At 38.8% G+C, this 15954-nt stretch overlaps 1 protein-coding gene across 1 annotated transcript; it reads right to left on the minus strand.

Moving 5' to 3' along the window:
• Positions 1-1697: 1697 nt before the first annotated feature.
• LOC121427654 lies at positions 1698-14689 on the minus strand. Its single transcript, XM_041624166.1, has 4 exons — positions 14312-14689; positions 13230-13372; positions 3329-3628; positions 1698-2383 (listed from the first exon to the last, which is right to left on the minus strand). Exons 1-4 carry the CDS (start codon positions 14352-14354, stop codon positions 2135-2137), a joined length of 735 nt encoding a protein of 244 aa, XP_041480100.1. The 5' UTR covers positions 14355-14689; the 3' UTR covers positions 1698-2134.
• Positions 14690-15954: the final 1265 nt, after the last annotated feature.

Genomic DNA, 15954 nt, shown 5'->3' on the forward strand with positions numbered 1-15954 from the left:
TTGCTCGTAGTTTGAGAAAAGTCGTCATTATTTTTCGCTCCTTTACGAACGCTCGTTGGTACAGTTTGATAGGCTGTCATTATATTACGAAACTTCAAGATTTGCTAATTTCTTGTGATATCAATAATATAGATACCACTCTTACATTAAAAGAATGCCCTTGCACTTGCTAAGATTCAAGTGTGGATTAAATACTGCGTGCCTTTATTACAAATTCAGCATATTCTTCCAAAAACACGATTGGAGAATCACAATCACATAATGGAGTGCCAACGCACACAATAAAACATCTAAAGCGCCATGTTATTTGTTAATATACAGAAGCAGGCGGCCCCATTTTTTATTCCGAAAACCTCAAAATCATAGCCTACAATAACTATGATAGAAGAACCGAACATAAGTTAACACCAACAGTTAAATACTTGGCCGGGGCTAGAAAAAATCTAATTTTATCGAACAACATTCCAGGTGGTGCTTCACAAATATAGATTATTGTTCGATTTAATGAAATGACAGTGCGCTAACGTGTCCTGTACCCCTCGATTACAACATGGGATTTAACAGCGAGTTTAGTCACTCTTAAATCGCTGTGAAACGCCATCCTTGAATGTCAAAAGTCATCACTACGTACACTCTTAAAATATTGGGCAACATACTGTCCACACAATAAATGGTTTAATTATTACCTAACTCTGGGTAGTTTTCAACCAATACTATGTAGTTTTCACCCAAAGCACATAAAAACTAATCCAAATTGAATAAAGTTTCAACCAATATTGTTGTGTGGACAGTATGTTGCCCAACATTCTTAAGAGTGTATTTGCCTCTTATTTTCAGCCATGCCATAACCAATTTACTGCTATATTTCAACCAAAAAAACAACAACGGACTGTTACACAGATTATAAAATTATTATTCGGGCAATAGGAACCGAATTATTGTTACAAATCATAGAAAACAATAATAATTTCTGGATGGCGCTAAAACAACTTTGTGTTATTGCCCAGTTCAAGCAGCCATTGATAACGTGTCTGTTAGGTCCCGTTATTGTTTGAAATTGGTTAAGGGCCAGTGATGTACATTATAATTAAGTATACATCTAACATTCTAATCCTAATTAATGACAAAAGTGAAGTGGTCATTTGATCTTGGTTCAGCAATTAGATTTCAAATTTGGCATTTCAGCTGTGAGAACTCGAATTTGCATCTAGCACCCTTTAACTGAAATGTATTATTATATTTAAAGGTATTTTTTAACTTTGTGAGCAGCTGATTTAAAAAATTCTCAAACCAAGATGAAAAATGTGTACAAGTGCATGTATTAGAACTAATAAACCCTGAAAACAACCATTATTGAGAATGAAAAGCTAAAACTACGAGGCAAACCCCGATTTTGTAAAGAGGCGTCTTATAGACACCTAAATAGTACACATAAGTGTATAGGATGAAATTAAGATGGTGTTTCCGGTCACTCTATATTTCAGTTTTTGAAGCACTAAATAATTATTTTCGAACGCAATTTTTTCTGGGCTTCATTTTTGTAACATATCACAGACACAGGTGACAAAATTGACTTTCTAGCTCAGATTTTTAAAAATTCAAACCAATGTTAACCAATCACTTTAAATAAATTGTATTGATATATTTTTATACAACACCATTTAGTATTAAAATGATTCCAAACTGGTGTTGTTTCAATACTTCTCTGGTGTGGAAATATATATTCCGAGCTGGTGTTAAATCAACACAGGAGTTTTTGCAGTGTATCCTTATTTTTTCAGTCCTTATAAAGCTTGAGATGGGGACCGGTTAGGAACGCAAAAATACGCAGATTTGTCATCGGCACGCGATCAAATTAAATTGTGATGTAAAATTCTTAAATAAATGAAAGAAACTTTTATTTCATATCCTTTATAATTATTTTTAACTTTTTTCGGACAGACACATTCATATTTTTTCGTATACTATAATTATATTGGAATTGTGACACGCACTATTCGGGTATAAAACTACACACACGATGAAAGATCGACTGTAAGTAACAAGAGACTGCTTAGTGCCTTTTGAAATGAATTACCACTATTTGAGGTCTAATGGTTATAAGGAGGCATGAAAATGACAACATTTCCAATATTTAAACGCCTCGACAGAAAATAACGGCAAATACGGTTGAGATTGCCAATGTTAGTAGCCCCGGGGTGAAAGTGATGGCGCTGTTGCACTTATCACCCATGCAGCAGCTTCGCCTGAAATGGACTTCGTTGCGCTCGTTGATACCGTTCCGCCCGCAGTCGCCGTCCGAGTATTGGACGTCACATCCATTACCATAGTACGCACATCCTCTGACGATGTCCTCCACTCCGTTGATGTAAGACAAGGAGCTCTGTGGCAGGGGTAGAGAGGGAGGGCGAATTAGAGACATTGTATGGAGATCCATCGAAAAAAGGTATATACACGCACTGTATACTAGTAGGCCCTGGTACTCGAATGCATGACTCGAAACAAAATTGACCTTATAGCTACTAACTTGATAAACATCCATTATGTTTTTTTTTATTTCAAAGCAAACATATCAGAACGTCAATCAACAGAATCAGGATAAACCTAAATCCTTCTCCGAAAATAATATCGATTTTTTTTTATTCGAGCTGTCAAATTTGACATACACCAAGTTTGTTCAGGGGCCCTATGAAAATGTTGTTGGACTTCATTAGGCCTACTCGTGGAAATTGAAGGATAATTGTCATTCCCGACAGATGCTGATGACCACTAGCGGATGTACTCCAAGAACTATCATGACTATGATATTTAATTACCATATGGATTATGAGAAGTGGCCTCACTTTAGATTTGGCGTAGTAGGTTTATCAAACTACATGCGGCAGTGTACCAATCCGGGGTACCAATGAATAAAAAGTTCGAGGGGAATTGTTATACATAATCTTTGAAGTGCAATTCACTCGACGAGATGACCTTGCCACGTCGACTTCCAGTTTTATGTTGACATGACAATATCCGCACAACATACCATGCATTTCGTCATGTTGATATACAACTTTCATGAGTCGACAAAGTGCAACTCGTCAAGTCGGTATACAACTCTTTTTCAAATTGATATGGCAAGATAGCGTATCTCGTGATGTCAACAAAGGTCGACTTGCCTGTATCTCGTCAAGTCCACGGTACTTCAAAGCTTCTTTACCATGCCATAACTGTGCCATATCTTTATAATATATATATACTTCCGTTGCTTATAAAATAACCCTTAGACATATTACAAAAATAGAAGCAAAAACAAAGTAATTTTAAGTCAATCTTTCTTGCTTACGTAACACATTCCGTGGCAGTGCATCGTTTCCACACCGGTTCCACTTTCCTCGAAGTTGCCGCGAGCGCAGGAACTGTAGGACTTGACTCCTGGAATCTCACTGTATCTACACGAGTAACAGGTCTGCGTCAGGGCCTTGTCCTCCAAGAGGGTCAGCAAGCGATCGCCGTTGCATCTGTCCGAGTTGCAGCAGAGCAGGCAGTCTTCCTTGTTGCTGCAGTCGTTGCAGTCATCAAGGGCATTGTCTCTTTGGCATCCTCGCACAATGCTGATGCTGGAAACCCCGAGACTGATCGAAGTCTAGAGAAAGAGAAAACGTGTTTTTGATCTTTATTTTAAGAAGCTATATATTTTTTGAGAAACTATAAGGGTAGAATGGTAATTGACTGGCGATGCTTGCACGAGCATGACAACGTTGGGACTTGTTGGAAAACCAACAATGATGTGATATTGGACATGTTGGAAAGGTTAAAAACTGTGGGGTTGAGAGCTTAATGGGCAGGTGGCGATGGCACAACAATGGAAACTTATATGAAATAGATTTCTTGGATAACCCTGCAAAGCTACGATGTTGACAAAGTCAAAGTCAGAAACTAGGCTGCACCGTTGATAAACGTTTGACCAACGATGGAAATTTATTTGATGGAGAGTGGAGTTGCTGAACACCAACAATGATACGATGTTGATAAGGTAGAAAACTCTAGGTTGGAAGGTTGCTAGACAGTTTGACGATTGCACAATCATGAAAACGGTGGAAACTGATTCGATTGGGAGTTATTGACAAAATTAGGAACTACTATGTTGCAATGACACAATGGTGGAAACGGATCAAAAGGAGAATCGTTGGGAAAATGAAAATAATAATATATTGGCAAGGTTGGGCACTGCAGGGTCGGAAGACAAGAGGCGAAGGCACGGCGATGGAATCTGATTTGATGGAGAGTTCACTTTTTGGCTTTTTGATTTCTTGCAAACAATTCGATTAAATAACCATCATGAAAGAAAATTACTTTCACTGAACTATTCATCCGGTTTTGATATTATCCGGTGTTTTAGCTGATTAATGTTCACTTTGTTTGAATGCATCATGAAGCTTTAGCCTTGGGATGCACCCGGCCATTTAAAGCAGCGAAAGTGTGTTTGAATTACTAGCTTACACCAAGGTCATAGGATATGACACAGAGAGCTGGCATTGAGGAAGATGCAAAGAGGAACAGGGCCCCAACTTAAACAGGCTTGCGATTGCTCCGATCAACCACAACTATGGAAAGCCAGCAACACCAACATCTAAAATATATGTCTGCTCAAAATGTTGTCTAGATGATGATTGTATACTCATACATTCATCGTTGTCTTGATGATTTGGTTTGTTCCCCTGTGGTTATAAAGAACATTTTGCAAATTTCCTGTATGAAAAAATATGACAATGATGGATTTCCATATAGTTGAGATTGTAAGAGATTTGTAAGACGCGGCCCAGTTATGTACTGTCTGAACTGTTCTCAATCTGTCCGACTCGTGCGTATACAGCGCGTTCAGACGCCCATTCTAAAGGCCTGGGGAGTGTTTCATCAACATTTTCGTCTGACAAGTTGTCAGCCCTGACAACTTTCCTTGATTATGATTGGCCGAGAGGCACTGTTACCATAGTAACTGTCGGATAAAACAGGACTTGTCGGATAAAACGTCTGACAACTCCTTTCATGAAATGCTCCCCTGGACACACCGCCAGAACTTGGCTGGAACGTTCCTGGAGCGGTGAAAATTTCATCACCGCTTGTAAACGTTCACCACTGCATAAAACAAAATGACCCCCGTTAAGGTAGTCTAGATTCTAGACGTCGATGTACTTGTTATTTCTCTCCCCTTGCTTCATTCTCCCCGGCGCGCCATCCCCAGTGATCGCGCTATCCCCTCTTTCACGCCCCTCACCATGAGGGGAGGAAATCGTGGGGCTGTTTTTTTTTTATTTTGGACTAGAAGTCGAGGATTGTGTTATTGATCAGCTGAAAAGTAGAACAGTCCCGGCTAATGACTACCGTTAAGGCAACGCCGTATACTCTCGGCCACCGCTGATGGTCCCTCTTACCGCTCCGAAAGTTTTAAGCTGCACAAAATATTGCAAGCGGCGGGGAGCGGCAATTTTCAATTCTGGCAAAGTTTACCACCGCCCCAACAACGCCCAGTCAAAAATTTGGCAGCGCTAGACTCAAGTTCGTGGACGTTTGGGTCCGCTAGGCCAACGCAGAAATCTTGATTGCTGGACCATCGCTGCAGTGCGCTGCTTCGCCCGGGCTGTGATTAAACGTTGCACAAAGTTTGGTGGAGCGGTTGTAAAGGCATGGTCACACCACCCGAGCGTTGTTGGAGCAGTCGTGGAGCGGAGAGAAAAAAATCATCACCGCTCGCTACCGTTCACCATTTTTGTTTTCGATTTTATTTCCCCCAATTTTGTGAGCAAAATTCGACCCTCTTTCCCTACCGCTCCACGACAGCTCTAACAACGCTCGGCAGTGTTACCATGCCTTAAGCGTTTGTGCGAGCGGACACGGCATTGCTGGAACGATGTCGGGCATTGAAGTTGCGATCCATTGCGGTGATGAACTTTGGTTTGGAGTTGGTATGGACAAGCAGTCGTAGCGGGACCAGCATAAGGCTAAAAAAATACGTGGAGAAATGGCCCAGGAGCCCATTTGGAATCTATCAGAACTTCTATCAAAGAGATCCCTTCAGCTCCGTAGTCAAATGCCGCTAAACCAACTTTAAACCCCCGCCAAGCCAACGCCTGCATGCGCAGAACACCGCTTTATCAACGCTCGCGTCACCACTAAACCAACGCTCGCTACCGTTAAACCAACGCTCTATGCAACGCCGGCTTCAGCGGTGCACCGCTAAGGAAACGCCCGTGTTTTCGACCCCCCCCCCCCATTTTGTGCGCGGTGACGAGCGTTGTCGAAAGTAGGCCACCTCTCTCTAAAGTTCAAGGAACGCTCCAACAAGTTTCGGGCGGTGTGACCAGCCCTTAAAGGCGGTTTTCCACTAGGGCGCAGACCAGGGTGACCAGACGTCCCGTATTTCCCGGGATTGTCCCGTATTTTGCTTCTTTGTCCCGGCGTCCCGACAAACCCTTCCCGGGACGCATATTTGTCCCGTATTTCAGAATATTGAACAAAATGTATTTAAAAGTGACGAATTTTCATCAAAATAACCAACAGATGACGAAGCAGAGACAACAATAAAATCGATTTGCAAGTTCTACGGTGATTTTCTTGCTAACCCAATACATCGTAAACTAACTGGCCTCCTGCCATTGTGTGGCAGGCTACTAGCTAGGCATGTAGGATCTGAGCAGATTCTCTCCACCAAACATGCCAAAATAATCACAAAATCGGCGGGAAATTTGTATGACTATATTATGGGTTCTCAGATTACTGATTTGGAGATGTAATCTCGGAGGAACAATTAAGTTATTGAGTTTTCATAACTAGATCTAGTTGTTTCAGCTTCCGATTTGAGTCTTGTTGTGTATGATGCCGCGATGTTTCATCTAATTTTTAAGTAAAAAAAAATCACCTTGATATTTTATTCATTTCTAAAACATTATTTTTAATTCTGAAATTATATTTGAAAAACACCAAATATCATTATGATTTTTGTTAGATGATTGGATTTTTTTGCTTGAAGTTTGAAATTTTTTCCTCTTTCTTTCTTTTCTATCCTTCTTTCTTCATCCTTCTATCCTTCCTGCTTGCCCGTTTTTGTTCCATCTATCTTTATTTCCTATTTGTCTTTCCTGATCCTTTCTCTCTCTGTTCATTTTTCTTTCTTTCCCCTTTTTCTTACCCGTCTTCTTTATCAAATTTCCCGTTTTATATTCTTTCTTTCTTAAAACTTTTTTTCTCCCCCCTCCCTTCCTCTCCTTTTTCTTTAAATTCTTTCTCTTCTTCCATTATGTTTTCATTCCCTCCTCACTTAAATTCTTTCTCCCTCTCATTCCTCCTTTCTTTCATTCTTCATTTTAGTTTTCCTTCTAATTCTTTCCATTATTCTTTATCTCCCTCTCTTAATTCCTTCCTTCCCTCCTCCCTTCTTTCTCTGTTTGCTTCTTTCTTTCAAAGAATGAAGGAAACATTTTTCTTTCCTTCATTCTTTCTTTCCTCCTCATTTTTCTTACTTTTTTTTCTTTCTCTCCTTTATGTTGTCTTTCACACATTGTATTCTTCTTCCATTCCCTTCTTTTTCTTTCTCTCTGTATTCAATTCAAAGAATGACGGTAACATTTTTCGCTCTTTTATTCTAACTTTCTTTTATTCTTTTTTTTCAATTTTCCTTCATTTTCCCCTTAATTTTTTCTTTCTTTCTTCTCAATTCATCTCTTTTCCTTCGTCTTTTCTTTCTCTCCTTCATTCTTTCGTTCACCCACCCTTCCAATTCTTTATGATTATTCACAGGTGTAACCAGTGGCGTAACTACGGGGGGCACGTGCCCCCAATCGGCTGGCCCCCCAAAAAAAAACGGGGGGGGGGGAAAAAAGAGGGAGAAAGTGAGAGAAACGTAGTGGGAAGGAAAAATTATTGTTAATTATGTTATATTATATTATAATTATGTTATATTACTTAAAAATAAAAAAGATATAACTTTATGAAACATAATTTGCTCAGGGCCTATGTCTTCATTGTTCCTGAAGCTCGCATTGTCTGTTTAACGAGATATATAATCCTGTTGTACTAAAACCTCCCGTTTTCAAGTCAATATACACCAAATATATTTCCTCGCACTTCGAATTATTATTGTTTTATGCAGTGACATATCATTTTAAGGTCTTAATATCAAACATTTCACGTCCGCGCTTACGTTCGCATTAGTGGATTAGTGAGATATGTCCGCTCTTCATGAATTCCTAAAACCAGTCCCTAAAATGTCCCTTTTTCTGATCCGAATATAAAAAATTTCAGCTTGCGCTCGCATCATTTGGTTAGTTAAATACGCATGGACTACGTGAATTCCAACAAACAAGCCTTAGAATGCCCCTCTTCAGGTGTGAATTTCCTAATTTTTAACTCGCGCTTCGCGCTCGCAATATTTGATTACTGAGAAGTGCATGTTAATCATGATTACAATGACTACAGGTGCTTTATGTGTTTGGATGCATATAATTCTAAAAAAATCAGCAAGCGCTTGGTACTCGCATTAGATTACTATGGTGAGATATGTATACTCTTATAGATTCCTACAATATAGTCCTTAAAGTGTCCGTTTGGGGTCAATATATACAAAAATTTCAGCTCGCGCTTCGCGCTCGCATTATGTGATCAGTAACATACATATTCGTTTAATGACACTTTCCTTAAAATGTCTCTATAGGTCAGTATACCTACCAAAAGAGCGCGCTTCGCGCGCTCACTAGGTGAATCAAAATTTTTGCTGGTGCCCCCCAATGCCGTGACTCACGGTACACCACTGGGTGTAACACTGTGTAGCCTTCTTTGTTGATCTTTTTTGTCGATTGTCCCGTATTTCATTTTGTGAAATCTGGTCACCCTGGCGCAGACAAGACCAGGAAGGGTTGCGGAAGCAACTTTTGTCATTTCGGCATGCTGTCCGCAACCAAATTCCGTAAAAGATTATGCAAATGATCTTGTCCTAGGACACAACCAGGACTGTCTGCGTATTGTCGTAGGACATTCCTGGGACTGTCCTAGGACAAGATTATCTAAATAAATTTGTCGGCGGTCGGTGCGGACAGCATGCAGATCGTATTAGGACAGAACCGGAGACATTTAGGACAACATCACGAGTGGTAAATTCAAGGCTAGGACAAATCGGACAACTTGCGAATATAGTAGGCGGCAAGTAGTAAGAATTCCAAAAAAAAAATACTCCATGAAAATTATAGTTCATATATTTTTTTAATGAATTTAGGGGTGTTATTTGGGTTTTCTTCGACTACAAAGACTATATGGGATTTTCTTTTATTTCAAATCAAATTGCATACATTGGTGGACATCCCAGGGGGACAGGGGCGACGCGTCCCCTCACTTTTTGGAAGGGGTGCATTTGATATCGAATGCCCCCCTCCCCAATATTTGGAACGAGCAAAAAGAAAAAAAATGGAAAGAGAGGGAAAAGAACCAGAAGGGAAAAGAGAAGAGAAAATGAAGAGGAAAAACAATAGGAAAAAGACGAGTGAATTGAATAAGATGATGGGGGGGGGGATTTCATGTCACTATGTTAAATTTTCGCTCACGCTTTGTGCTCGCATTGCCTAATCTATGAGATACATAACTTGCTCAATAGATTTATATTGAGCTTAAAATATCAAGTTTTAAAGTAAATATACAAAACATTTCTCGGTCATTAAGTTTTCAATTTTTTTGATTTACAAATAGATTTTATAGTTTTCTGAAAAATAACTATATTTTATGGTCTAAATATGAACATTTTCCGCTCGCGCTGCGCGCTAGCATTATTTGATTTGTCAAATAACTATTCTCTTCGTGTATTCCATATTTTTTTTGAAAAATATCCCTTTTTAGGATGGTCTGATTGTGAATAGTATCAGCTAAAACTGTTCGCTTGCATTTTGATTGGGGAGTTATGTATACCTGTATCAATTGTAACAAATTATTTTAAAATCCTCTATCATGACAGTTTATCAAAATTTTCGGCTCGCACTTTGCGCTCGCATTATTTTTGTTAAAAATATTTCAACCCATGCATCCTATTCATGATTACAAAATGTCCAGTTATCTGACCTTAATATCAATTTCGCGCCCTCATTGGGCTTATTAGATTAATAAGTAATATAATGATATTTTCATGATTTCCTAATAATCATTGTCCGTTTTTTTTTTCAGAATGGAATATCGACAAGTTTAATTTCTCGCTAAGGAAGATAGTCATCATAGTCATATGAAGTGTATGGTCATACCCCTTTCCTGTTCATGCTTTTAAAACGTGCTTAGAATGCCCAGTATTTAGGTCGGAATGTAAAAAAAATGTTCAGCTCGCGCTTCGCGCTCGCATTATTTAATAGTTGAAATATGTAGGATAAAGGAAAGTGTGTTAGCGGTGTAATGTAGTATTCACTTTTTGAAAGCATATTTTGTGCATTTTTATACATAACAATAAATTATCTCGGATCTTGATTTTTTTTCAACTAATGTAACTTTAAAAGACTGCATATGTTCATAGCAAAGTCGGGGCTCTCTTTATAACATTACTTTCTTATAATTTTTCAACAAATTAATACATACATTACAAAAGAGGAAGAAAATGGGAAGTTAGGATGCAAATTGCATTCGACAGGCACATGCGGATAAAGGGGTGAGGTGGTCTTGCTCCCCCCTTTAAAAAAGTACAAACAGACATGACAGAAGAAAAAAATTGAAATGGAAACTTAAAAAAGGATATAGTGGAAAAGAAAAGGGGGGGTGCCGTGCTGATACGGCCCTCCTCTCCCTGCTGCTGGCTTACCCCTCCCAGTATTAAAGAGATATACAAGCAGCACAAAAGAAATAGGAATAAACAAAGGAGATGAATGAAATAAGGTAAAATAGAATCAAGGATGAAAAAATCGCGATAATGTACAGAAAATAATTGGTCGAGATTATGAATGTGTAAGATTAGAAATATCAGTTTTAATTTTTGTACGAAAATGTGAATCCAGTGTCTAATCGCCTTTGCCTCCTCTTGTACCAATTGAAATAGACTAAGAAAGAAAATATAAATATGCAATTCCAGGAGGCCGAATGAGATCGCTAGGCCCTATTGACTGCGTAAAAATAGGAAAAATGGAGTAACCAAAGAAGAGGGGAACAAGGAAGAAGAGTGAAGAAATTGACAGATCTGCAGACGGGGAGAATATCAGAGTTTCAGCTAGGTCAATTTGTAAAAATTGATGGTCCCTTTCGCGCTTCATACTTTCAATAGTTTAATCTTAAGAAGATTTTGTACGCTGTTCATTTCTTTACGAAAAATACTTCAGTCTTTTCTTTTTCGTCCTTGATGTTTGAAAGAAGTAAGTTCGCGCTTCGCGCTCATATTCTATGTTTATGAGAAACATGTTCTGTGCGTGACTTTTTCAGGAAGGCCAATTTTTTGTAAAGAGTCGTGGTGTAGTGGTTCTGATTCCCGCCTTGTAAACGGAGAGTCGTGTGTTCGATTCTCACCGCGGTCTAAACCGTCCTCTGGCAAGACGTACTGCATACCTTGCCACTCTCCACCCAGGTGCTAAATGGGTACCCGGTTGGAAGTGAAAGTTATTGTATGCTTGAATTTGCCAGCGCCATTTTGAGGCTGGAATAAATGCAAGGAATACTTCCCAGGGTGTGGACATTGTGCACTTTTCATGCGGGATTGAAATTAATCATGGGGTAAATCATTTTGCCCCTGCTGTAAATCGTTTTGAGCCGTTCTGAGAAAAGCGATATTTGTAAACTTGCTCTCATTTATTATTATTATTTCTTATTAATGACACCTCATTCATGATCAAACAAAGTGCTTAAAATGTAATAGGAATATAAACTTGAATTTCAGTTTAAAATCTACACCTGTATTATTAATTTTGTTGTCCTATTTGTAAAGTCAAGCGCTGCCTATACGGTCCTTTTTTCAGTCGAGTACATTAAAATAATCTAGTTCATAATCAAACGTTGCATGAAACATCTTTTTATGTTCAGTACAGAACAAAATAATCTGCTCGCATCATTGCCAGCTTAACTATTGGAAGAAATATTTGAAAAGTCCACTTTTCGGATCGGTAGAAAATGCTTGAAATATTCCTCCTTCAAGTCTGTAACCCCCCCCCCCAAAAAAAAAAATCAACTCGTGCTTCGCGCTCGCGTAAAACACTGCTTGTAATATTAGGTTCTCAGGTTTGTTTAGTGATATACTAATTAGGCCCCTTGACCCCTTACTTCTTTACTTTTTGTAATTTTCTTGCCTTGTATTATTCCGTTGCCCCATCTAGTGCACTGACCACAAATGGCTTTTGCTACTTGTGTACTCGTTCCATACATATTAGCATTGGATCCACACATTCCTGAATCACTCCGCTTGTCTTCCTATTCCAGTCCGAACGTTCCTGAAACAGTCCGCTTGTCTTCTTGTTCCTGTCCGCACGTTCCTGAAACTGTCCGCTTGCCTTCTTATTCCAATCCGCATGTTCCTGAAACATTCCGCATGGCTTCTTATTTCCTTCTTGAAGCTGACCTGATTGCGGATGGTTTCCGGAAGACGCGGAAGGGTTTAGGAAGGGCAGGACATCATCAGGACATCTTCAGGACAGGGTCCCGAAGGTGTCAGGAATTCAATATCCGCGTCCAAATTTTGGTCTCGACCAAAATTTGGATGCGGACAAATTTTGATTTCCCGAACACCAGGAAGGGTTTAGGACAGCGTGCGGACACTCCCAGGAATGTCCGGACAGGTCGCGGATAGTAATTATTACATTCCGCGCCTTGTCCTGACGCTGTCCTGGCCCTAGTGGAAAAGGGGTATTAGGTGCATTCGTGGGAAGGTTAATTAATACAGGTAGGTGAATTTGAGAGTGTCCGCGCGCTATTGCAGCAAAGGATGACAGATTAAAATGCCATTATAACTATCATTGTCAAGATTATCATCACCATTGCTGTAATTATCATCATCATCCGGATCATAAGCAACAACATTAACATCAACATCATCAGCATCAACAAAATCATCATCAACATCGTCAATATTACCATTTCATTATCACCGTCTACAACAAACATGTCATAATCATCAAATCACCATTATCATCATCTTCATCGTCGTCATCATCAACAACAAGATATCATTATCACCACCATCATGCATCAGATATATCATCAACATGATTTACAATTTACAGATACAGAGGGGGAAAGAAACAGCTTACCGAACATTGTCCATTACAACTATCTTGTGTGCGTGTGTCAGCATTTGTTGTAAAACAATCGTTCTGATTCTCATCGGAATCTTTCCGGTATGTTCCTGAACATTCATAGCATGTTCGTTGAGCAAACACTGTTGACACTCCACCTACCATTTTGAGTGAAAGGCCAAGAAAGAAAGTAATAACATTTAGCAGAATAAACCGTAGTTCAGTTTTTGTTCATGCTTTTCAGTGATACTTTTACATTCCATGTACATTCCATGTAAATCTTTGAAGTTTTTGTTTTATTTTCAATTTGAGAAATACTCAATGAAATTCAAACTTATTGATAATTAACTTATTTGAATTTCTTCTCCTCCTACGTACACTATAGGCCTACTACTTCTACGACTACTACAGGACAGTATTACTATTGTTACTGCTGCTAATTTATGATACGTTTTATTGATATAGCGAAACTATAGGGCCTACAAACAATGGAGATCGGGGCACTCCACGGGCGGTGTCAAGGCGCATCTTTTAGGGTGGGGGAGGACCTATAAAGGCTTAAGTGATACTTTAGAAATTGAGCTATAGAGATATTATGAACTTACACACGGCCCAGCAGTCCTCATCTTTTCTATACCTCCTTTCTTCTTTATTCCCTTTTTTCTTGTTTTTTTTTGTTGGGGGGACCTCTGCTTTCTCTCCTTTCTCCCTTTTCCATGATTTGAAATCATAGGCCTCCCCCTATTCCTTCCCATGAGGCCGCCTAGGGATCTCTGTAATAATACCATATCTATTTAGACTACATGCTAATATTAGTACATATTAATATCTTCTTTTAAGAAATGACCATCTGTAATTATGTTAACTGATGTTAATGATTTTGGCACATCTAAGTTTCAAAACATTGCGTTTTAAAACCCCTATTAGCGCGACTATAAATGCAACACTAAGTAATTCTTAAAAAAGGTGTTTTAAAAGCGAAAGAATACTCCAAAACAATTTGTTTTAGACCCCTATTGGTGCGACTATAAATGCAACCCTGCGTAATGCTAAAAAAAATCAATGACAGAGTTTTAAAAAGTGAACACTATACTCACCAAGCAGAAATATCACGAGAATGGTGTTTGCAGGTCTTGCCATATCGATATCTATTAAATTGACTTTAATCTATTTATATGACGAATCTGGGGCGGTTTTTTTTTACAAGAGAATTCAAAGACAATTTTCAGCAACTCTGCAACAGGGTGGGACTGGTTATACCACTACCTCTTCCACAAATGATTAGCAAGTGATTAGGAACGACTAGTTGGCGAAATAGTCATGAACTTGTGCCTCTCGGGTGACCATGGTTACCGCTTCTGGGTGCCATAACAATGCATGATGTTTCTATCACTACAATATTTACTCGGGACCTATATACCCTATCCAGCTCCTGAGTTGGTCAAGATTAACCCTTGACAGCTTGACAGACCGCGGCCACCAATCGATACGCACGAAACGAACAGGCATTTCCATAATTCTTTGGCGTGTCAAGGGTTAATTGTTTGTCTCTCCTATACTTCTGTGACGCAAAAGCTACACGTGAAAACTTTTGTTGCTTCATCGCGGTCATGTTTACCCTCCGATCCTCAACCATCATTTGTTAATGAAATATTTTCATTAATCACATCGAGTCAGGTTGCTAAGGACGCCTCACTACAACATGGCAACCTGTATGGCGACTGTGTGTTTTCCCCCTTTATCTGATGTTATCTACTCTCTGTATCAGCAGGTTTTCAAGGTTGTATTCAGTGACATTGATAGTGCATTTTCCCTATTCAAAGGTGTTTTTAACTTAATTGCTAGACACCAATTTATCACTAATGATATTACCGTCATCTCTTTATTGGTTACGGCTATAGCAATGCTCGACATGATGCCCTGTTCAACCTCTACACCAGGCACTTCCATTTTATGAAAATGAACATGATGAAATAAAAGCTTTTCTAATGCCTGTTCAATTCTATTCAACTCCTCATTTACAGAGTCAATAAAAAAAATCCCCCCCCCCCAGTATAATGTCGTATACAACTCTCTTAAAAAAAACTCAGTTCGAATTAAACGAATGTCATAAAATGTACTCATCTCATTGGCTGAAAATCTAATTGAGATCGATTTCTACATTCGAGCTTCTAGCAACTGGCTAAAAATCACTAATAATCATCAAAAACTAATCGATATGAACCGATAGATCAATGTTTGTCAACTAATGTTCGAATACTTAGCTTTGGGACTGGAGCAAGTGAACATTCGGAAAATAGACAAAGGGGTTAAGTTTATGCTTTGAGTAACGACAACTCGATCTTTTCATCATTTTTGTTTGATTCCAATCTCCCTCCCCATAATAATTATGTTACGATAACAAATATTGTGAAATCAAGTCCACTGAAAAGCGACTATCGATTCGATCTCTAATAGATTAACAAGCTGAAATGTTCCCAGCTTTTTGCAGGATGGGGTGGGAAGCCCTATTGTAGCATAAATAAATCATTCCTTCGACTATTATGATTGTGAGAATTGATATGAGAATAAATACATAAGGTCAAGTCTACTCCAACAACTTCAATTTGATTTTAATAAACAGAAGTGAAAAATCAAAACAAATAATACTGTGGACACTCATCGCTATCTGATGGAAAATAATGTTTTATTACTTTAAACGCTCGTTTAATTTCACAAAATAGTTACAAGGATATTATGT

This window comes from Lytechinus variegatus, chromosome 14 (assembly GCF_018143015.1).
Source record: "Lytechinus variegatus isolate NC3 chromosome 14, Lvar_3.0, whole genome shotgun sequence".
Taxonomy (NCBI): domain Eukaryota; kingdom Metazoa; phylum Echinodermata; class Echinoidea; order Temnopleuroida; family Toxopneustidae; genus Lytechinus; species Lytechinus variegatus.

What these genes read in the sequence shown, in the direction of transcription:
- LOC121427654 (XM_041624166.1), bottom strand. Translation starts at nt 14,354, where the DNA reads ATGGCAAGACCTGCAAACACCATTCTCGTGATATTTCTGCTTG. An exon ending in TCTCGTGATATTTCTGCTTG is followed by an intron (nt 13,373 to 14,311) that starts GTGAGTATAGTG and finishes TCAAAATGGTAG; the next exon opens with GTGGAGTGTCAACAGTGTTT. An exon ending in GTTGTAATGGACAATGTTCG is followed by an intron (nt 3,629 to 13,229) that starts GTAAGCTGTTTC and finishes CTCTTTCTCTAG; the next exon opens with ACTTCGATCAGTCTCGGGGT.